The sequence below is a fragment of the Pan troglodytes genome, chromosome 2 (assembly GCF_028858775.2).
Source record: "Pan troglodytes isolate AG18354 chromosome 2, NHGRI_mPanTro3-v2.0_pri, whole genome shotgun sequence".
Taxonomy (NCBI): Eukaryota; Metazoa; Chordata; class Mammalia; order Primates; family Hominidae; genus Pan; species Pan troglodytes.
Genome location: NC_086015.1, coordinates 103,177,796 through 103,198,338, shown reverse-complemented (window position 1 = coordinate 103,198,338; position 20,543 = coordinate 103,177,796). Strand labels below are relative to the sequence as shown.

Sequence of the window (20,543 nt, the reverse complement as noted above, 5' to 3'; positions counted from 1 at the left end):
GGAAAGCTGAGTCATAGCTGGGTCAAGAGACTGATGTTTCAGGAGTAACACATTAGTAATGTAACCAGGCAAGTAGTGTACCAGGCAAGGGCGTACAAGGAGTAGAAGCCCTAATCCTCTTTCCTCTATTCTTCAGAATATAGCTAAAGAAAAGAAGGAAATAATACTAACATATTTCATGGGAACCAGCAAGTCAAAAGAATGAAAATAAATGCAAAACTTGAGTATGGATATGTGAGAAAGAAACAAATGGTAGTGTTAAATGTTAGGAAACATATTTGCCTATGAGAGGGAAAAAGATACAAAACAAGCTACAAAACTGTTAGCTTTGGGGTAAAAGTATGCTATCAGTTTGGGGCTGAGATTCAGGTGTTTATGCATCATACAACTTTCATAAAAGTCATTTAATCTCATTTGTAATAAAAAATGCAGCATAAAAATCTCAAAAAGGATATTTAATAAGTTTGAGGTAAGCACAGGAGACTAAAAAGATTACAATGCAATTCACAAGTATAGGGCAGAAGAGTTAAAACCAACAAAACTACAAACTCAACATCCAAAATGTTAGTGCACAATTGCAAATCAAATATTAAATTTTAAGTTCGGCTGAAGAGTATGTGTAATTCACGTCTCTTAAAATAGTATACTGTATATGAAAAGCAAGAGTGAGTTTACTTTAGGTTTCTCAGTAGGTACTTAGAGTGATCTAGAATAATGATAAAGTGAACTCCCAATTTAGTGAAGAGGACATACATTTAATGTTGTGCCCTGCATCTTTATTCCACACCATTTCCACTAACAACTCTGCAAACATCCTTTCTCCACTCCACACTAAGAAAATGAAGCGAGCAGACTATTTTCGTCATTCTTGTTTGACAAAACATATGGAAACAATAATTCTACAGACATATGTACATCATAATAGGAAGCAATCCTATTTTAATGTAATTTTAAAAGAGGTTTTAAAAGGACTCAAGCTACTAAAATTACTCATCTGAAGCCTGCAAATAAGAATGCCACGTCCCTAATTTATTTAGCAGATTCATATAGTTGGGCTAGAACTTTAGGTATGACTTCTCATATAATTCAGAGGTGAATTCTCATTCACAAGAAGTAGGATTTGTACAAGTAAATCTACCCCATACTAGAGGATAATATTCTTAATTCAATCACATTTGGCTAATTTCTTTTTTCTTCACATGGTTATTTTTGGCTTTATTTTGTTTGCCGGTAGAAGAGAACAAACATTAAAACTGGCTCTAAAGTTCTAATTTTATACATTGTCTTGAAAGTACAGCACAAAACATTTAATTTCTTTAAAAATTTTTTCCCTGCCAAAAAATGATAGTTTTAACTGCTTTCGTTAAAACACAGGCATGCAGAAATGGGGAAAGAGGAAGTTCTTTCAGGAAAAACACTGAAAAAAATAAGATTTCATCTGGCCTTTCCATCATCACTTGAAGAATTGTTTGGTAGTTACATCATCAGGAAATAAAACACTATCCTCTGAGGACCCCTACTCATTACAAAGAGGAAAGAGGTTTGAAGTCTAAATCACCCCCAGAGATGTCTCCACAAAACCCGACTTCTCCTTTCCCTCTCCCGCCTACCCCCAGCAACCAAAAATAAAAAGTATAATGAATTTACAAAAGTTTACATAAGAATAACAGGATGTGTATTGAAGTCCCTGAAGCAACAACAGCTTTAGGGACCCAGAGGGAAAAAAGTTACAAGCGGATCGACCCTGCCTCCCAATGACTTTGTTAGCCCGACAGGAGGGCGCCGGCGTCCCCGGCCCACCGGCCCACCACTCATTCCCTCCGCTGGGAGCCGGGAACCACGGTCCGTTCACACGGCCGGAACATCCGCGGGAGCTGGGGTGTGTGGCTGCGCCGCCGCCGCGGCCGAGGGTCCCGCGGTCACCGGCGCCCCCGCCGACAGCGCCGCACACGCGGAGCGCCTTATAAGGCAGAACAGTGACGTAACGCCCATAGGCCGGGCGCGCTCAGCGCCCCGCTCGCATTGTTCGGGCGACTCCCGGAGCGCGCACAGTCGGCTCGCAGCGCGGCACTACAGCGGCCCCGGCCCGGCCCCCGCCCGGCCCCCGCCCGGCCCCGGCGCAGGCAGCTCAGGTAAGCCCGGGAGAGCAACTCCGCTCCACCAAGGGGCACTGCTGTCAGACAGCCAGGTAGCAAGTCTGTGGGTGGCTGTTAAAGCTGTCTCAGCATCACAAACTGCAGACAGGTTTCGCAAAGCGCATCCAATGAATTCTAGGTTCAAAACCGTTTCCAACTCACACAAAACTTGAAAGTAAAAGTTTTCTCTGGCGGAGAAAACAGATCAGAGATTTAATTTTAAATGTTGAGAGGTGGGAGCTGACTGTATTACATACGCTTTCCAAGTGAGCTACACATTGAATCCTGCCCATATTGAGAAATCTTTGGGGAAAGGGTGGGGGAGACTATATTGTACTGCAGCAACCCTATCTCTCCTCCGGACTCAAACTCGCCTGTCTTACATGAGCAGAATGCGAAAATTTGTTAGTGCCAGGTTTTCCCCTCTTTTTGTAAATGTTAATATAAACGACTAGAAAAACACTGTTAGGAATACATCTTGGAATTAAGACGAATCTAACTTAAAAAGTAAAATCTTTTTAAGCTTCAAAAAATCGTACAAACGCTATTTTGTCGTAAAAGCATATGTCAATTTGTACAAGGAAGTAACTATCATAGTTTTGAGTTCTAACTTTCTGCTTCAAGTCCAGGCATTGGAAAAATGACAAACCTCACTTACAGCTATCATTTCTAGAGTAATATTTTGGATAGTAGTATATTATGTAAAAAATGCCAATTTAAAAGGTAAAACTTATAAAGTAACTATTAATCAGTAACATTTTAAACCATAATTAGTTACATCTAAATCCTGAAGAGGCTGTTGCTACCAATGAACTCTTACAGTATGATAACTGAACACTTGGCAGAAAAATCTCCATAATATTTTACTTCATTTTTTCCAACTAAAAGTCAACGTAGGAATTAAAAATAAAAAGGTTATGTCAACTTTAGAACACTGGAATAGGAGATGAAAAATTGATTCATCATTCAATCCTTATCTGGTCTAAACATATATTGTAAAATAAAACTTTAACAACTATGTGACAGAATTGTCCCTTTTAAAACAGTCTCTATGTTTTATAAGTATATACAATTCAAACTCAGAATTCATAGGCTGCCATTTATATTTACTCTGAGATTTTTAAATGCTGGCATTTTAGTTGGCACTAAAATGACCATATAAGATAACTGTTTCGAGGTACAGTAAAAGTTTAACAGAGGAGCAGAGCACTATAACCACTGAGGTGTATGTGTGTGTTACAAACTCATGTTTTTATATTTAATTGCCAGAAGAAAGTGTCAGATCCCAGATTTTATCATTGAAACACAGCATTTAAAAAATACTCAAAATGTGGGTTATATCTGTATATTTCTAATAATTTCTGTTAGAGGGTTTTTAAAAGTATATGACATTGGTGCCTATCATTTTTGCCTCATAGGAGTTTTTTTGTTTTTGCTAATTTTGTTTGGAGCAATGCAAGACTTTGGTTTTCATATTTTAAAAGAAAAATTATATGTTATTTGGCCTGAGGATAGGCTATATAAACTGCAGGTTAGTACTGAGAAGTAGGATTTTCCACAAACTATTATTTCAAACCTAGGGAAGCCCACCATAATGAGAAGAGCGGGGCCAACACCCATGTCACTGTGGAGAAGTACAGAATATGCAATGGAAGAGTTGTTTATCTGATATAAGCAGTAATTGGAAACTGAAAAATTCCTGCTCTGGAAAAAAGATATTCTGCTCTTCTGAATCTAACAGAGGAAGAGACAAACAGAAACCATCAATTATTGTTTCAGGTATACCCAGAGTACCATCTGTACCATAAACTACAACTCAACTGTTGAAAATCATAACTTCCATCAAAACTCTAACAGCTGTGTTTCCCAGTGTCTGCCTTTTATTTTTTTAAAGCAGGCAAGCATCAATTTTTTAAAATTTAAAAATAACACTCTTTAATATTCCACACTTTTTCCCATTTATTAACTTTAAAGCATGGTTCAAAGAACAATCACATAAGACCTCTTTTAAAATTGAAAGCTAAGTATGACTTATCATGGATACCCTATCTCACACTGGGCTCTTTGGATGAGCAGTTTCTTAGTCCTTGGGACAATCTGTATGATGGAAAAATGTTTTTGATAGAATGAATGTGAATTTCTATACTTCCAAATAAAGCACATAATAATTTTATGCTTAGTAAGTTCATTTGCACTTTTGTGGTGATTAACCTTAACTGTTAAGCCCTGGTATTTTTGTGCTATTTTCCTAATGCTGTGATGGAGACTATAGTAACAGCCAGTATGAAAACACAAATCAAGCCTTGACTTAATTTTCCAGTTCTCTTGCAGTTCCCATTAATTTGCCTTCTCAAAAGGCTGTAAATTTTGTTTAAGGGTTCTCTGCTGTAATTTCCCCTCCAAAAAAGTGCCTTTGGTAATAAATGGATTTTGAGATTTAAGAAAAAAAACTGAAAATGTAGGAGGAAGAATAAGATTCCAATAATTCTTCTTAGGTCACGTTCTGTCCATGTCTAGTGCTTCAGGGCAAAGTGAACATTTTACAAGGTGAATAGAAAAAAAACATACAGCCCCTCCTATTTATAGGAAAAAGGAAGAGGGGCAAGAAGAGAACTGTTTATAAAAGACTGGATATTGTGGATGTAAAGCAATATTGGTCTCAACCTGCTTCAGGAACTGAAATGGCCCCATCTGTTGTTCACAGAGCCTGTCATCTTTGAAAAATCTAATACACCCTACCTTATCTGTTGGACATATTAATTTTAAATGATTTTAAGGTCCATTTAATTTGTATTTGACCATGAATTCAGCTTCAATTTAAACTGATTGTTTAGTTTTTGTAAATTATATTTAAATAAGGATTTAAAGATGAAGAGACACTGCATATGCAGCCAGCATCACAAACCTTCAAAGCAATATTTCTGTGGTTGCTGCTGTCATCACCACATTTTCTAGCCACCAACCCAGTCACTTATGCTTAAAGTGTGCTGCAATGACTTTTAGAACCTCCTATGGCTGGTCATTTTCTACTTAAAATGAGGTAGGACATTCATGTTTTTTTGTTAGGTACACTAATTCCTAGCAGATTATCACCAGCACTTATCAGCCTTTGCACATCCCTCCTTTTTTTAAAAAAAAAAAAAGAGTTGAGATTCTCCTTGACCTTCATCTGCACTAACATCGTCTCTGCCTGGGAAAGCTGGGCAAACAAAAATGGGAAGGCTTACCAAGGAAAGTCCCTGGTTTCTTTTTCAGATATGAGAAACACTCCCTCTTTATGCTTGTTCTCTGAGATGCTTTAGCAGATTAAGATAGGACAGCAGCAGTTTTAATTCTGAGCCCAAGAACGAGAACACATTAGCAGTGTTCTTTTTCCAGTCTGACCGTCCTCACATTTCTATGCTCTACTGGCTCCAAAATATGATAAATTGTTAAGTATAGAATTTTTTTTAAACAAGCTTGGGGAATGATGTGTTTGTGGGGGCAGGCAGGGGAGCAGTAGGGAGGTAAGTAGAGGAGTAGATAGGTAAGTGTATGATTGGGACAGACAGGATGCAGACATACCTCAACTCCTTGTGTCTGTTTATGATAACTACTTATTCTAGCCTAAAGGAGTTATTATCAGCAAAAGAAAGCATACATTACATCAGAACAGCAAACATTCAACTATGAATTTGAGAAGTACCTTGATAAGGTACTTGACTATATGGAAAATGGGATACCCCAGGCCCCACAGTCACACACACACACACACACACACACACACAGTCCTGGCACAGAATATCCACAGAATTTTACAGCTGGAAGGGGCAATGGAGGTCATCTGATCCAAATGCCTGACTTTACGGAAGAAACTGATGTCCACAGTGTGACTTGCCCCAGAGACACAGCTATGCAGAGGTAGGGCCAGGGCCCCCTGCATTCTTGGGCTACAGCTCACCAGTAGTTTTTCCTTAATCAGTGCTAGGAAGAGAGGAGAACAGAAGCCCCAGAAAAAGCCTCAGTACTGTAGGTGTTAATTTAGATATAAAATCCATTAAAAAAAGAAAGTAGAAAGGTTCAAAGTTCTTAAGTATAAGCAATAAAAAAGCAAAGGATAAGGAAGCATTGTGAAAATCAATACAATTTAATCAGGCTACAACAACAGAAGGGAGGTGATAAAGGGAGGAAATAGAAAATAAAAAATAAGTGTATTTAAAGGTCCTCCGGCTGGCAAATCCCACTCTCTACTTGGAAGGTGAGAGGTGCTCTGGAAAGACTGTGTACTCTGTGGTCAAAGACATTTGGGTCTGAACCACTAACTTGACAAATGACCTTCTATTAGTATCTTCCAGCTAAGCATTTTGCACTCCTCAGACGTCCGCAGCTAGCAGGATCCCTTTCAAAATTCAAAGTGACTCAATGCCTTCAAAACAACCTCCCCCAAAACTGCAGAGGAAGTCACCTATGAAGGCTACAAGCTCCTGGTGGTACTTACCCTGCTTTATTTTCCTTCAAACTGTGCACTGTGATGTGACATTAAATTACTCATTAATGATTTATTTGCTTATTATCTGTCTCTTGGACTATAAACTCCTTCAGGGTCAGTTTTACAACCAGTTTTACCTCCAGTGCCTAGGAAAGTACCGAGGTACAATTAGTAGGTGTGTTGCTGGGACAAAAAAGGTGTTGGATAAATATATGAACAAATTACAACCTAGAAGCTGCTTATTTGATACAAAAAAAAGTGTTTCTGCAAACAGTGGGCTGTGGAGGGCCCCTTCTTCTAGATTTTGTTTAGGAGCTGAAAACAAATCTCAGCCACTACTTAAAGCAACCATATGGAAGTGACTTACAGAAACCAGTTAGGCTCAGGTTAAGTCAAGGCAGTGAACTTAACTAGAAACCAAGTTAGGCTCAGCTTAAGTCAAGGCAGTGAAATCTGCTTTGTACGGCAGTGTATGTTATATAGGCAGACTAAGTCAGATGCTTTTCTGCCCATCTTCATCTACCTCAGTTTAATTCCCTCCCCAATAAAATGAGACTTTGTATACCTGGTGAAGGAGTACCAGGTGAGTCACCCGGGGGCATGGAATGGCCTTCAAGCAAAATATGGAAGAACACAGTGCAGTGGTTAATGAAGGGTGGACTCCTTTGAATTTCCCTAATCTCTGTGCCTCAGGTGAAGGCCTGGAAGATGCACTTACGGGGCACAAATGGCTTATCTTTGCCATGCAGCAGACTGCCTTTTCCCAAGCATGTACTTCATTCCAAAGTTTCTGTGGGTAAACCAGTGTATCTCCCAGATTTTACAGAAGAGTGATTTTTCTTTAATTTCAAAGTTACTCCAGTGTCAACCTGTGAAGCTAGCCTAGGGCTTATAATTCTCCTCAGCAGTAGCAAACATTTACTCAGCTAAGCACAAGGCATGAAAACAGGCCCAGCAACTAAGTTCACCACACACCATACCATGTCACTAACCCAGCTATAGCTACTAGCATGGACTGGTACCACATTAATGACAAGGACTAAGATCACTAGCAGCTCTTGGACAACAACTTCAATTATGGTCCCATCCCTGCTCTATTTTAATGGACTGGTAATGCAATGAAGGTAGGAGAGATCAGCTACACATAAAAACTAAGTAAAGATAAACAATGTGGGAGAATGCTTATAAAAACTTCAACAGAATATAGTCAATGGCCAACCTTGCTGAATAGTGACACTGAATTGACAGGGGTAAATGTTAGTGTCTCAACGGTGAGACTAAAAGAGTAAGAATAATGGGTGGATAAATCAGAGTTCTACTCTTCTTAGCTCTGCCATCCATTTACTGGGTGAGCCTCCTGTTCCCTTGGTTTCTACAAATTACAAAAAGGGAACAATGTCATCCACCCCAAGTATTTCTCAGTACTCAAAGATTGAATAATGAGCAATAACCCTCATGGGAACTCTGATCAAGTAGAGAAGAGACAATATAAAAATAAAAGCTACTGATTATATCACTATAGAGACAAATTAGCTAAAGAAAATGAGGGTAATTTGAGGGAAAGAGTCCACATGTAAATGGAGAAAAGATGAACATAGCTGTAGCACTTGGGCCTGTGAGAGCTCCAAATCACTGTATCTAAAGCAGCCTCAAGGCTGAGGTCAGTCCTCTAAGATGGGCTGCCCTGACAGAAGCAAATCTGCCAGACTTATTGTGTCTCATGGCCCACCAGTCCTGGAACAAAAGTTTAAAGGTGAAATATGTTTTTCTCTTTCTTTTTAAAATGCTTTTTTATGTGAATCAAAACAAAAACAAATCTCTGAGCAGAGATCATAAGTGGAATGTAAAACATCACATTTGGGCTCGCAAGACTTAAGTGTCTGCCTGTTAAATTTGAAGAAAAGGAAGGAGTTGCCTGGTCTAGGAGCCTAGAGAGAACATGAGAAAGTTGCTGGTTTCTTGCTGAAGACAAACACCCATTCAGTGAGATACTGTGGAAGTCCCTTAGTCTTAACTTGTTAGTCTGTTAATTGGGAATGGCAGAAGAAGTGAATTACTCTGTGGAATTTTGTGAAAATGAATCCACTGCTGCTAAAAGGAAGATTATCTACTTTTCAAACACGCATATTATTAAAATAAATACATTATGTTTGAAGTCGCATATTATTCTTGAGGCTTTCAAATAAAAGTGAGAGTAACTTTGTCAAGTGATTTGGGGCTCCACTAATCTCCCCCCAAATTCTGCCCCATAAAATTCTTTTTACAGTTCAATAAAATTCATTAGGCTGAACACAGATGCAAAGAATCACAGGCAAAGTTAAGATTCTCTGGCCAATTTCCCCCATCTGGACTTTAATTAAATTTGTCTCCAAGTGAACTCTTCACTAAATGGTTCTCCTTCCAGAAGTGACAAGAACAAGAGGAACAAAACTCTACTTGTCCTTCTTCCATTCTAATAACAAGTAATTCTGAGAACTTTAGGTACCACTCAGCCTAAGGGATGGTTATACTCCCCTAGGAAGTGGTTCTTTTTACCTCTCAATCATTTGGTCAAGTATGTACAGAGTTCAACCCATATGAGGGATACAGAGGTATCATTCCTTTAAGGAGCTTACAGTTGGCTTAACGGCAAAAGTAATATACTAAAACAAATTAGAAAGCAGTACAAAATAATGTAGAATATTTAGGTAATAAAGCTGTAAGGGCTGTGGGGACTTAGAAAAGGAAAATCAGCCAGGGTTAGACAAGTTAAGAAACATTCATGGAAAAGATGGGAACTGAAATGTAAATGGAGATGACTGAATGCAGCATTCCAAAAAAGATGGCAGACTTATTCTTCAGAAGTCTACTATGAAAGGAGAACCTGAGGTTAAAAGACAAATAAGGCTTGTGCCAAGATCAGAACACCCAAACTGTAAGTTTAAAAACCCATTATTTGGCCTTCAGAACAACCTGGACTTATGCAGAAAGGAAGGCAGCTTAAGGTAACATCACTTCTTAACCTGAAGCTTAAACGTGAAGCAGTTGGCACAGTGCCAAACCTATAGCAGATACTGTTACTCTTCTGGTTATGCTAGTCTATCCATAGGGATGATGCTCCTTCATCATCTGGTGCTGTTGGGCTGACATATAGGGGGCTATCTCAGGCCAAAGAGGAGGTCCTTTGTAGGATGCAGTCATGAAGAATTCCTGTTCTCAGACACCCAGCTGTGAAGTGGAGTAAAGGATTAAGCTTGTTGAAGATCTGTCTCTAGCGTGCCTAACCTTAGCCACTCTGTAAGGAGAGGTTACCCTTTACCTTGATTTCCCTGCTACAAGGCAGTCCCTCCTGTGAGAAACCCACAAGAACTTTCCTAAAAATGTCTTACTCATCTGAAGTAAGAAACAACTTCCTGAGCAGGTAAAGGACCGAAGAGAGCTGTTGACTGCAAAAGGCTTAAAAGCTAGTTTGGAATCTCCCTGTTTTACCATGCACCCACAAAAAACAAATCTGTAAGACAAATCTTTACAACCTGGGCTAAATGGCTTATATCAGATCCTAGCCACAAACAATAAAGAGTCTCTTTTGAAATTAACAGTCTAAATACTTTTTGCCTAGGTGTTAATTTTTCAGTTTAATTGTACTTTGAATTTAGTATAACATTTTAAGTACTTATTTGCTTTTACAGCATACTTACAACTTGTGAACTACAACAGACTCAAATAAATCTGAATCCCATGGAATTCCAATTACGGTTTTCCATTCTTTTGAACCATTGAGACTTGATGAGCCATAAAATCTCTTGACATGTGAATTTGTATACAGTGTTATATAGGAAAGAAGGGAGGAAAGGACTCTAAAGGTTGTTGGGAGTATTTATTTTGTGGAACTGAGATTTGAGATTGCCAAAGGCTTTGTAGACCTTAGAGACAAAATTGCACTGCTCTTCCCATGTTGCAGCTAAGGTGACAAGCAGATGAGGTAAGGTTAGATAGTTAAGTCACTAGCAGATTTTGGTCCAACATTTCCTGTCCATCAGATATGTGGCTTTTCAATTGTTTAATACCTGGGGTTCTGCTTTCTTTGTTTTTAGCTGTGAATTAGTAAACTTTAAAAAGCGATGAATAGTGAAGCCAGAGCTTTTTTCAAAAACCTTTTTTTCAGCTACTAAAACCTGAGATAGTTTGCCTTCTCTTAAAATTCAAATCACAAGGTAAGATATGGTCAGGGCAAAAATGGATGGTATTCAAATAGCACATACATGAGGTATACTATAGCCATTTCTTTAACTGCCACAAACAGAACATTTCTCACATAGATAAACTAAATGGGTGAAACTCCTGCTCAGGGACAGTATAAGCAGCAGACCCAGGGCCAAGAGAAGTGGGGTAGAGTCATTGCTCTCACCTCTAGCAGATATGCTGTTGACCACTGTCATATTTTGATGGAATTACTCCTCGCTATGCAAGCTTAATATCCTCTAGAACATGTTCATCTTAAAAGAACCCAACTTACAGGAAAGGAAGTATGATCAGACTGTTTATGCATTTTCTGTCTTCTCAGTATTCAGAAGTTGCTGAAAAGGAAAACATAACCCAAATGCTCTGGACTTACAGTCAAGGGAAAATTAAACAAGGCTCAGATAACCAAAATAATTTTAATTTGTACAAAGCATGCAAGAGGACAAGCAAAACACAGACCACAAGAAAAATGGTCATTCATGTTCCAGCAGATTACAGAATAAAACTTTTCCACCTGTCTGTAATTAGAGATGGCATATGGCGCAAACTCTCACTTTCCAAAAATCATGGAAGAGATATAAACCAATCATCCTCAGGAACTAGGAAGAGTGGGTAAAGGTAGAAGTAGGATGCTCACTGTGGCTCATGATTTAATTGTTTACTCAGCAGGAAGCCAAGCCACACATTAACCCTCATCCTCTAACTGCCTGAACCTCTAAGTACTCTTAAATGTATTAAATTTCCCTATTTTCCTTGCTCCTTGTTTACTGATTTATGACAGCTAAAATGGAGGACCCAAAAAAAGTCCTCTAAGGATCAAAATGTTTCACATTTTATACTCTTCAGGCTGCTATCTATCCTGTTTCTATGGCAAACTGTGACTTCAGTAGTCACAGTAAAACATAGGCATCTGTTGTTGTGGTTTCTAAATTTCTGAAGTTTGAATTTCCCACTAACAAGTTAGGAAACGTTTGGTTTCCCAAGCATACCACTTTAGCCACTGCCTCTGTGTAGGCAGCCAGACTACAAGGAGGTGAAAACCAGTGAACTTATCCATTCTGGTACGTGACTGGCCCCTGCTTTGGCTTTTTATTAAATGTGGTGAACTGAACAACAATTAAGGTAAGAAAGCCACATAAAAAAGGAAAGCCTTTAAAAAAAAAAAACAGGCTTAAAAAAAGTTTTAACCTTTTGCTCAGAATAAGTTCTGGAAAAGGATACATGCTTTTTACAAAGGAGAGAATAAAGGAGAGAATAAAGGAAAGAAAAGCAGCCCAACGAAGAGTAACGGTTAAGAGAAGGAATCATATTAAATCCTCCAAAATGCCCATGTGCAATATCTAAGTGAAAATAACCTGTGACCTGGGAAGAGAAAAAAGGGACTAATGGAGGTTAAAAACAAAATTTAACAGCTACATTGGAATGATTTTCTAAAGAACCATTCCTGGATTCTTTAATCTGCTAAAATACAAAAGGATCACTGAAATATAAATGGATTGTGAGCAATAAAAAACATATAAATATTCTTAATAAGATAAAATACATACACACATATTTCTAAGGATATATACATATATATAGTATTATGCCCTTGAAGTCTGTCAGAGAAATGGCTGCCTGTTAAAAATATTTTCCAAGAACTTTAGGTTCCTTGAAATGTTCTATGGAAATGGTATTTATGACAAACCCACCACCTCTGGGGAACATGAGATGTTATTACTGGCAAAGTCACAATTTTTTAAACCATCCAAAAATAATTATGAATTTATGCCAAATAGTGAAACTTGCTATATTATTATAATGACTAAGAGAATATTTGCTAATGTCTCAAGATCAAGGCTCAAAGTAGCCATGAACCTATAGGAAATACTGTGACACAACACTGAATTGCTAGTGGTGGTGATTTGGGATCTTTGTCCGGCAGAATATTACAGCACACAAATTCACTGGAGAGGATGGCTCATGAGATATAATATATGAGATAGGAAGTGTGGATGTATGTAATGGGGTGAGAAACAGGATTTGGAGTAAAAACTACACTGGCATTCTGGCTCTGCCAATTACTCACCAGGACCTGTGGCAAATTAACTTTTTTGAGCCTCAGTTCTTATTTGTAAAATAAGAAGACAGTAATACCTGCCTCCTATGACTGTTTGCAGGACTTAACACGGTACACGGCATATAAAAATTGTTCAACTAGCTGTTATTCCTAGACTATAGAGAGGAGGGCCTACTATATGTCTATTGCTTAGTTATACCCATGCTTTCAAATATGGTACCTATTTCAAAAATAGAAGAGGTATTTGTTCAAATATTTATTGAATACCAATTAAGTACCAGGTACTGTTCCCTACCAGAAATATAGTATTAAATAAAATAGACTAATGATTGACTAATCATTGAATTAGATGCGTGTGTGCGCACATACACACACCATTACCTGCATGAAGTTTACATTCTAGTAGGAGAGACAGTAATCAATAAATACATAAACTATAGTATGCCAGATGGTACTAATGAGGTGAGGGGGAATCCAGTGGTTCCTGGGGAGACAGCGAGCACAAAAGCACACCATGCTGTGTTCTGTTTGAGGAATAGCAAAGAAGCTGGTGAGTGGGCAGAGGAGCAGAGTGAGCAAAGAGGAGAACAGTAGAAGGGGTCAGGGAGCCAAGTGGGTGGAGCAGAAAGCATGGGAATGAACAAATGAACACCAGAAACATGGTATGGGATAAGAGGAAACTCTTCTGAGGTCAACATTTTTTGTCTGGGGTTTCCGGCATGTAGCCTGGTTGTTAGGTAGAAAGAACACAGACTTCGCAGCCAGTGAATTTTTATTCTGGTCTGTTACCTGTACTGTTTGGAAAATTATTTAACCTCTCTAAATTTTAGTTTTTTGGTTTCTCCTCCATCTGCAAAATGAGAATAATAATATTTAGCTCATACAGTTGCTATAAGTATTAAGTGAGATCTAGTGGCACAGAGTAGACCTTCAATATGCTTGTTTCCTTCTCTTTATAAGCCAAGTCTCACACTCTAGTACCAGTTCCAGGGCCACCATAATGATGGCCTTGCATAGTATTTAATCTGCCTGGGCCTCAGTTTTTCAACTAAGAAAATAAATGCATGTGCTCTACACAGACATTATAAAGATAGATATACAACACTCAAGCTGTTGTTATAAGTCAAATAATCTTACTGTTACAATCTATCTTAATAATTTCAAAACAGCAAAAGTATATGTCTTCCATACCTCCTACATATTAATTCCATTAAAAATAGATCCTACAAAGTTTAATTTCTTTAGCATGAAGTTGTAAAGATGTATTTAGCAACCATGTTTATTTTTATTCCCTTTTCCTGCTCCTGCTTAAGAACACTGATCCAATGGAAAGATCTCCAAGAAATGTTTGGCTGCAAAAAACAAGATGCTGAGGAACAGTGTTTGTAAGCTACTTTTGTGTAAAAAGGGGAGAGCATAAGAATCTTTATTTATGTTTGCTTATGTACTCATAAAGAAACTCTACAAGTACATAAGAGAAACTAATATCAGTGGTTACAGTTGGGGAGATGAACGATGTGGTAAGAGGAAGACTGTTCCTAGTATACCTTTCAATACACACATTTTGAAATATGTGTCAAATATTTAGGAATACTAATTTAATCTAAAAATCCATAATTGAAATTTAAAGAGTTAAAAGTACACAAAATAGATTGAAAAATTAATTATCCAACAATATGAAAACCCCAAATGACCTATTTCTCAGACAACTAGGGTATCTTTCAATCTGCTGCTTTGTATTTTCTTCTGAAGAGCTCAAAAAAATTATAAAATATCCTTAATAGTCTTCTTGACATTTTTGACTATGGAAACCAAGCCCAGGAATAGTATATACAGTGTACTAACCCAGTCAACCCACCCAGACTTTGAGTCCCCAAGTACAGGAGTCCCCAACCCCAGGGCCGAAGACCAGTACCAGTTTGAGGCCTATTACCGGGTCACATAGCAGGAGGTGAGCAGCGGGATGAGGTAGCATTACTGCCTGAACTCTGCCTCCTGTTAGGTCAGCAGCAGCATTAGGTTCTCATAGGAGTGTGAACCCTATTGTGAACTGCGCAGGTGAGGGATCTAGGTTGCATGCTCCTTATGAGAATCTAATGCCTGATGATCCGAGTGGGACAGTTTCATCCCAAAACCATCCACCACCACCACCCTCTCCCATGTCCATGGAAAAACTGTCTTTGACAAAACTGGTCCCTGGTGCCAAAAAGGTTGGGGACCGCTGCCTAAGTAGACCAAGTCTATGAGTATCTAAACCCAGCAGACAAAGTACACATTCACATCCAAAAAATGAAGAGCAGGAGTAAGATAAGCAGAGCATCAGTGAGGCTTTGGGAAGGTCAACTATTAGCATCCATTTTGATATGCTGGCATTTCATTGGATATTGGACATTCACAGCATCATTTTCTTCCAGGAAGGGAGAAGAGCTGTGGAGTAGATCTGTGAGCAAAAGAGAAATGGAAGACAGTGGCTGATCCCAAATACATTTGAGTAGCAGATAATTAAGAAGAGTTATACAGGCCAGAGACAACGAACACAAAGAATCTAACAGTCTACCCAAAAATTATGCCCTAAAACAGTGACTTCTCAACCAGACTCAATTTCTCTGCAATGTCTGAAGACATTCAGTAGTTGTCTGGAGACATTCTGTAGTTGTCACAACTGAGCTGGAGGTACTGTGTTACTCCTGGCATTTAGTAGGTAGAGATCAGGGATGCTGCTAAACATCCTACAGTGTACAGGACAGCCCCTACAACAAAGAATTAACCAAAATGTCAATAATGCTAAGGCTGAGAAACTCTGACCTAAAATGACAATCATTATGACTAACCATGTGCATAGCTGAAAAGATCCATGAAAAGCCTTAAAATAGATCGCAGTAAACATTATGTAGTCATATCTTTCATTCCAATGTGATTTGTGCTATTCTTCTCCCAGCTGACCCCTACTTTAGGCCAGCTCATTGTGACTGACGTTGTTTCACTGTGTTGTCTCACTGTCCTACTTTTTTTTCCAATATGGCAAGCAAGTAGCACTTATTTTTATTTGATTTGATTTTTTAAATGAAAATTAAAACTATATTTCGGGCCTATAACATGATGTTTTTATATACCTAGATATTGTGGAATGGCTAAATCAAGCTAATTAGCATATTTGTTACCTTACATACTTATCATTTTTTTGTGGTGAGAACATCTAAAACCTACTCTTTTAGTACTCACCATCCTACTTCTAATGAGAACGGACATGTATTGTGCCAGGCAGTATGATAAGGACTTTTTGTATGGATTGCTTTTTATTAATCTTCAGAACAACCCTATTGTGAGGGAGGCTCTAATATTATCCCCATTCTACAGATGAAGAAAATGAGACTTGTAGGGAGGTTAAATTGCTTGCTCAAGTCACACTAGACAGAAGTTGGAAAGCCAGGATTCAGCTGCAAAAACTGAACTCCAGAGTCTGAATTTCTCGCTCCGCACTGCCCTGCCCTGCCTCTCATAGTTTTCCACTGTCTCGTTCCTATTGGTGCCTCGATACTGGAGAGTGTACATGCTGTCAGTCATTCCACCTGCCCTCTGCCACCTGCACTGTTTACTGCAATCTCTTGCTGGGGGTAATAGGGAACAGGCAGTAGGGAAGACATTATCCCTGTCTTAAAGAAGGCTACCTTGGGCAAACAGACAAGATACAGAAGAACGCAGATCACAGAGAGTACAAAATCAACTGCAGAGAGTGGGAGGAAGGAATGGAGACAATGATAAACAATGAAAGCATTAGGAACCCGAGGACAAGCCCAGGAGGAGCACCATCACAATGCTAGGTGTAAAGGCAGCTCTGTATGCCATGAACCAGGAAGCACTTTCAGGAATACACACACATCTGTGATAATACAAGGCATCACATGCTGAGTGGCTTTTTGGATACTTCTCCCTAGAGGGACAGGGCAGCCAGGGGAAGGCATCATGGCTGTGGAAGGCCCAGGTAGGCTTTGGAGGATTAAGGGGACATCTGCCTGAAACTGTTAGTCTGACAAAGACCTAAAGTCTTAATCTATTGGAAGACAGGTAATTTTTTTTGGGAGGGCGGGGGTGTATTAACAATCAAAATGGAAAGTATGGAAAAGAGGAAACTTTGATTTAAGGGATCTTTTCTAAATAATCAAGAACCCCAATTCAGAGTGGTGGTGGGAGCAGGGGGTGGGGGAGGAAAACAAAAAGAAAAGTGAGAAAAATGAGTAGACTCTCTAGCACAGCAGTGTATTCACAGTAATTAACTTTTTAAAAGCTCCTTCTTGATAGATGTCATCTGAGTAAAGGGCATAAAGAAAACTTCATTTGAGTAGGTATTTTTAATAAGAAAAATTAAAAGAGTGATAGGAGAGGCACAATATTCACGGTATTAAATGAACATCCATTGTCCAAAGGTTCTTACTAGAAAGCTCCCTAACAATACAGTACTGCAGAAGTCAAAACACATTATTTAGGCAGTAATTATCCTGGTACAAATTTACATGTGCTGTACTTGTTGTCACTCCCCTGTCAGTTCCAGTTTCTTCTTCCAGGTCTAGCCTGAGCATCTTTTCAAGTCTCCACCTGGCCCTTTCATAGCAGCATGGACAGTGTCTTTTCTAGTCCAGAATCATGGGCACCTCCTTTGTTCTCAAGATGAAAATATTCTCCTTGTAGCTGCCTAACTACCCAAGTTCTGTGCCTGTGGACCCTCAGACTGGCCTTTTACTGGTTCTGGAACCTCACCTTTCAGAGACCCGTTTTCTCAGTTACTTTGCTCCTTTTTCTGCTCTGAAAAGAGTGAGATTTGCCTCAATTCCAGTCCTTGTGCTCAATTTGAGGATTTCAGTACCTCTTTTTAGAATCCTGATTCTCTGCTAAAAGCTACCAAGCTCCTTATAATTAATGGGTCATTTGACTATTTCCATCTTATTTCACTTCTCCTGACCTCTGGGGGGCCTAGTAAGATTAATCGTTCAGGTGATGAAGAGTAAAGACTAACAGTATACCATTTTTACCATATATTCCTCTGACACCAAGCTAAAGCCTCCTTCTTAACTTCCTGCCCTAATTCTTATTTCACAATGAAGGAAAATAGTATTAACCCAAATTGCTGGGTCTGGACCCATTTATGGTGTCTCTAAAGTATCTCAATGATGATGACAGGATCTTCAGTAACAAGGACATAAAGCAGACACAGATGTACACTCATATTCAACTAGCAGATGCCAAAAAAAGTGTTACTGTTCTACTGATCTTGCTGACCAAGTCAAATGAATTGTACATTACATTATGGCTATGGTATGCTGTAGCTGTAATTTTTAGAAAACCTTTGACTTGTGAAATACAAGGAAGCAGCATACACAGAATAAAAAAGACCGGTCACAGCTATTTTTATGAGTGCTCTTAAAATTTAGACTAAACAGTGAAAAGTCCCATAGAAAAAGCAGGGAGGAAAGCAAGGAAACATAAATTATAGGCCTGATTACCAAAATTTATCTCAAATAAAGAAGCTTTCCAATAAATTCCATGTAATTACTCTGCAAACTGCTAGAAATCCATGGTTATTTAACCATGAACACAGCTACTATCAACGCAACACAGTTAAAATTATGTATTAGACAAGAATTGCTAAAAGATAAAATGGGATATAATCATAACCAGGCTATCAAAGTCTAGCTGTGAGAGCAGATATAAAAATAAATAAAGGAGTGTGATGTATGCAGTTTTCTGCTTAGTAATCAACATATTAAATCAGGAAGAAAAAGTAATGTATTAAACTAGCTCTGGAATAATGAGAACAAATACAGGAATTTAAGCCCATCAAAATGAAGTTACATACTTAGGACTAGGGTGACTGTTACACTGTTTCAAACATCTTAAGACCAAACAAGCTTTGGTATCATCATACTATTTGGTTGTTACTGGGAGAATACTGTAAGTTATGATCAGATTGATCTGTGCAAGAATACAGGCAGGTTTTGGGGAAAAAAGAACTGACAAATAGCAAGTACAGTGCCTTGCACATAGTAGCTGTCACTGTATTTGTCTCATCAAGGTCTGAAATGAATTAAATGTCAGCTGAACTGCATAGCACTATGGATGGACCCATTTATAAAAACCAGGCAACTTAGTGGTTTCCATACTCTTATTTCAAATTGGAGTTTCAAACAAAACACAATGTCTTATGAAAACAGTTTTGTCATTTAGGACTTTTCTATGGACTGGGAGAGAACATTTGAAGGCAGAGAATCTCCCATCTATGTTTGACGGTTAGCAAGTGACTGGCTTTATTAATGATGGAAACATCAAAGCAGTGACTAAGCCAGTGAATTGGGGGACCTCATCAGGATGAAGCAAAAGGCTGACAGAAGAAGCACAAGGTGACAGCCCAAACCAGACGCTTTTCCAGAGAAAGACAAATTTGCCACTGATGTTTCAACTGTCTATCCTCTGGAGTAATGGTTCTTAAAGTGTGGCCCCCTTTGAGAGTGAAAAAGATATCTTCATAATAACACAACCTTTTTCTCTCTCATTCTCTCAGAACTGTATATGGAGTTTTCCAGAGGCTCCATGACATGTGATGATTTCTCTGACAGCTAATGGAATGTGTGAAACAGATCTGAGGACACAGCTGTCTTCAATTAAGCCAGACATTAGTTGCAGAAATGTAAAACAATGCAACTCTTCTCACTAAATAATTTTGTAAAAGTATTTTTTCATAAAAATATGTTATTTAGCAGATGATGGATTTATTATTATTTATTATTTTTAACAAATGATTTTTTTTTAAATTTTATTTTTGAGACAGAGTCTTGCTGTGTCGCCCAGGCTGGAGTGCAGTGGTGTGATCTCAGCTCATTGCAACCTCTGCCTCACGGGTTCAAGCAATTCTCCTGCCTCAGCCTCCCGAGTAGCTGGGACCACAGGCACGTGCCACCATGCCCAGCTAATTTTTTGTATTTTTAGTGGAGACGGGGTTTCACCATGTTAGCCAGGATGGTCTCGATCTCCTCACCTCATGATCCACCTGCCTCAGCCTCCGAAAGTGCTGGGATTATAGGTGTGAGCCACTGCACCTGGCACTAATGAGTATTTTTAAAATCTTAGTTTGAATTTCTAATACAGTAAAGAGATAGATACAGCCCATACACTCAAAAGCTCTTTAGGGTCCTCAAAATTTTTTGAGTGTAAAGGGGTCATGAGACCTAAAAGGTTACGAACTACTGCTCTGGAGCCTTTGAATTGTGCTGGAACTATCTCCTTTTTCTTTCCTAATTAGCCTATAAACACTTTGAGAATAGGATCCTCTATCCCCTGTTCATCTCAGGATAGCCTTAGTACTAATGATTGTCTTTGTTGTTTGTATATTAAATGAATAAAAGTCTTGCCATATTCATAACATCAGAAACATTAAATTCAAGATTTACATAGTGAACATAGTGAAAAATCGGTTTCCTTAAAGTGACAGATGAGAAGCTAAGCTGACTCTGAAGTTATTCTCTATTTACAGGCTGATTTCTGAAACTAATAGAAACAATACAGTACCATTAATGGCTTGTGGAATTCGTTTTATTGCTTGGTGATCACCCTAAGTTTATTTCTATGGACCAAGCATCTGAAAAACTGCAAAACAATCTGTGAAAACAGA

At 38.6% G+C, this 20,543-nt stretch overlaps 2 protein-coding genes across 8 annotated transcripts in view; one reads left to right on the top strand and one right to left on the bottom strand.

Annotated features, from left to right (window-relative positions):
* CMSS1 (cms1 ribosomal small subunit homolog) overlaps positions 1 to 20,543 on the bottom strand; it is a 361,500-nt gene that overhangs the window by 301,123 nt on the left and 39,834 nt on the right. The window lies entirely within an intron of this gene.
* FILIP1L (filamin A interacting protein 1 like) overlaps positions 1 to 20,543 on the top strand; it is a 287,583-nt gene that overhangs the window by 237,033 nt on the left and 30,007 nt on the right. Inside the window, exons 1-2 of one of the 3 annotated variants that reach the window (XM_016941541.4) lie at positions 2,019 to 2,132; positions 14,197 to 14,268. The exons of 1 other annotated variant lie outside the window; for it this stretch is intronic. In XM_016941541.4, the coding sequence (XP_016797030.1) occupies positions 14,228 to 14,268 (41 nt within the window). In that variant the 5' untranslated portion in view covers positions 2,019 to 2,132; positions 14,197 to 14,227. Of the gene's footprint in view, positions 1 to 1,998; positions 2,133 to 14,196; positions 14,269 to 20,543 lie in introns of those variants that run through there. One more of the 3 variants, XM_003309914.6, reaches the window with a different exon arrangement.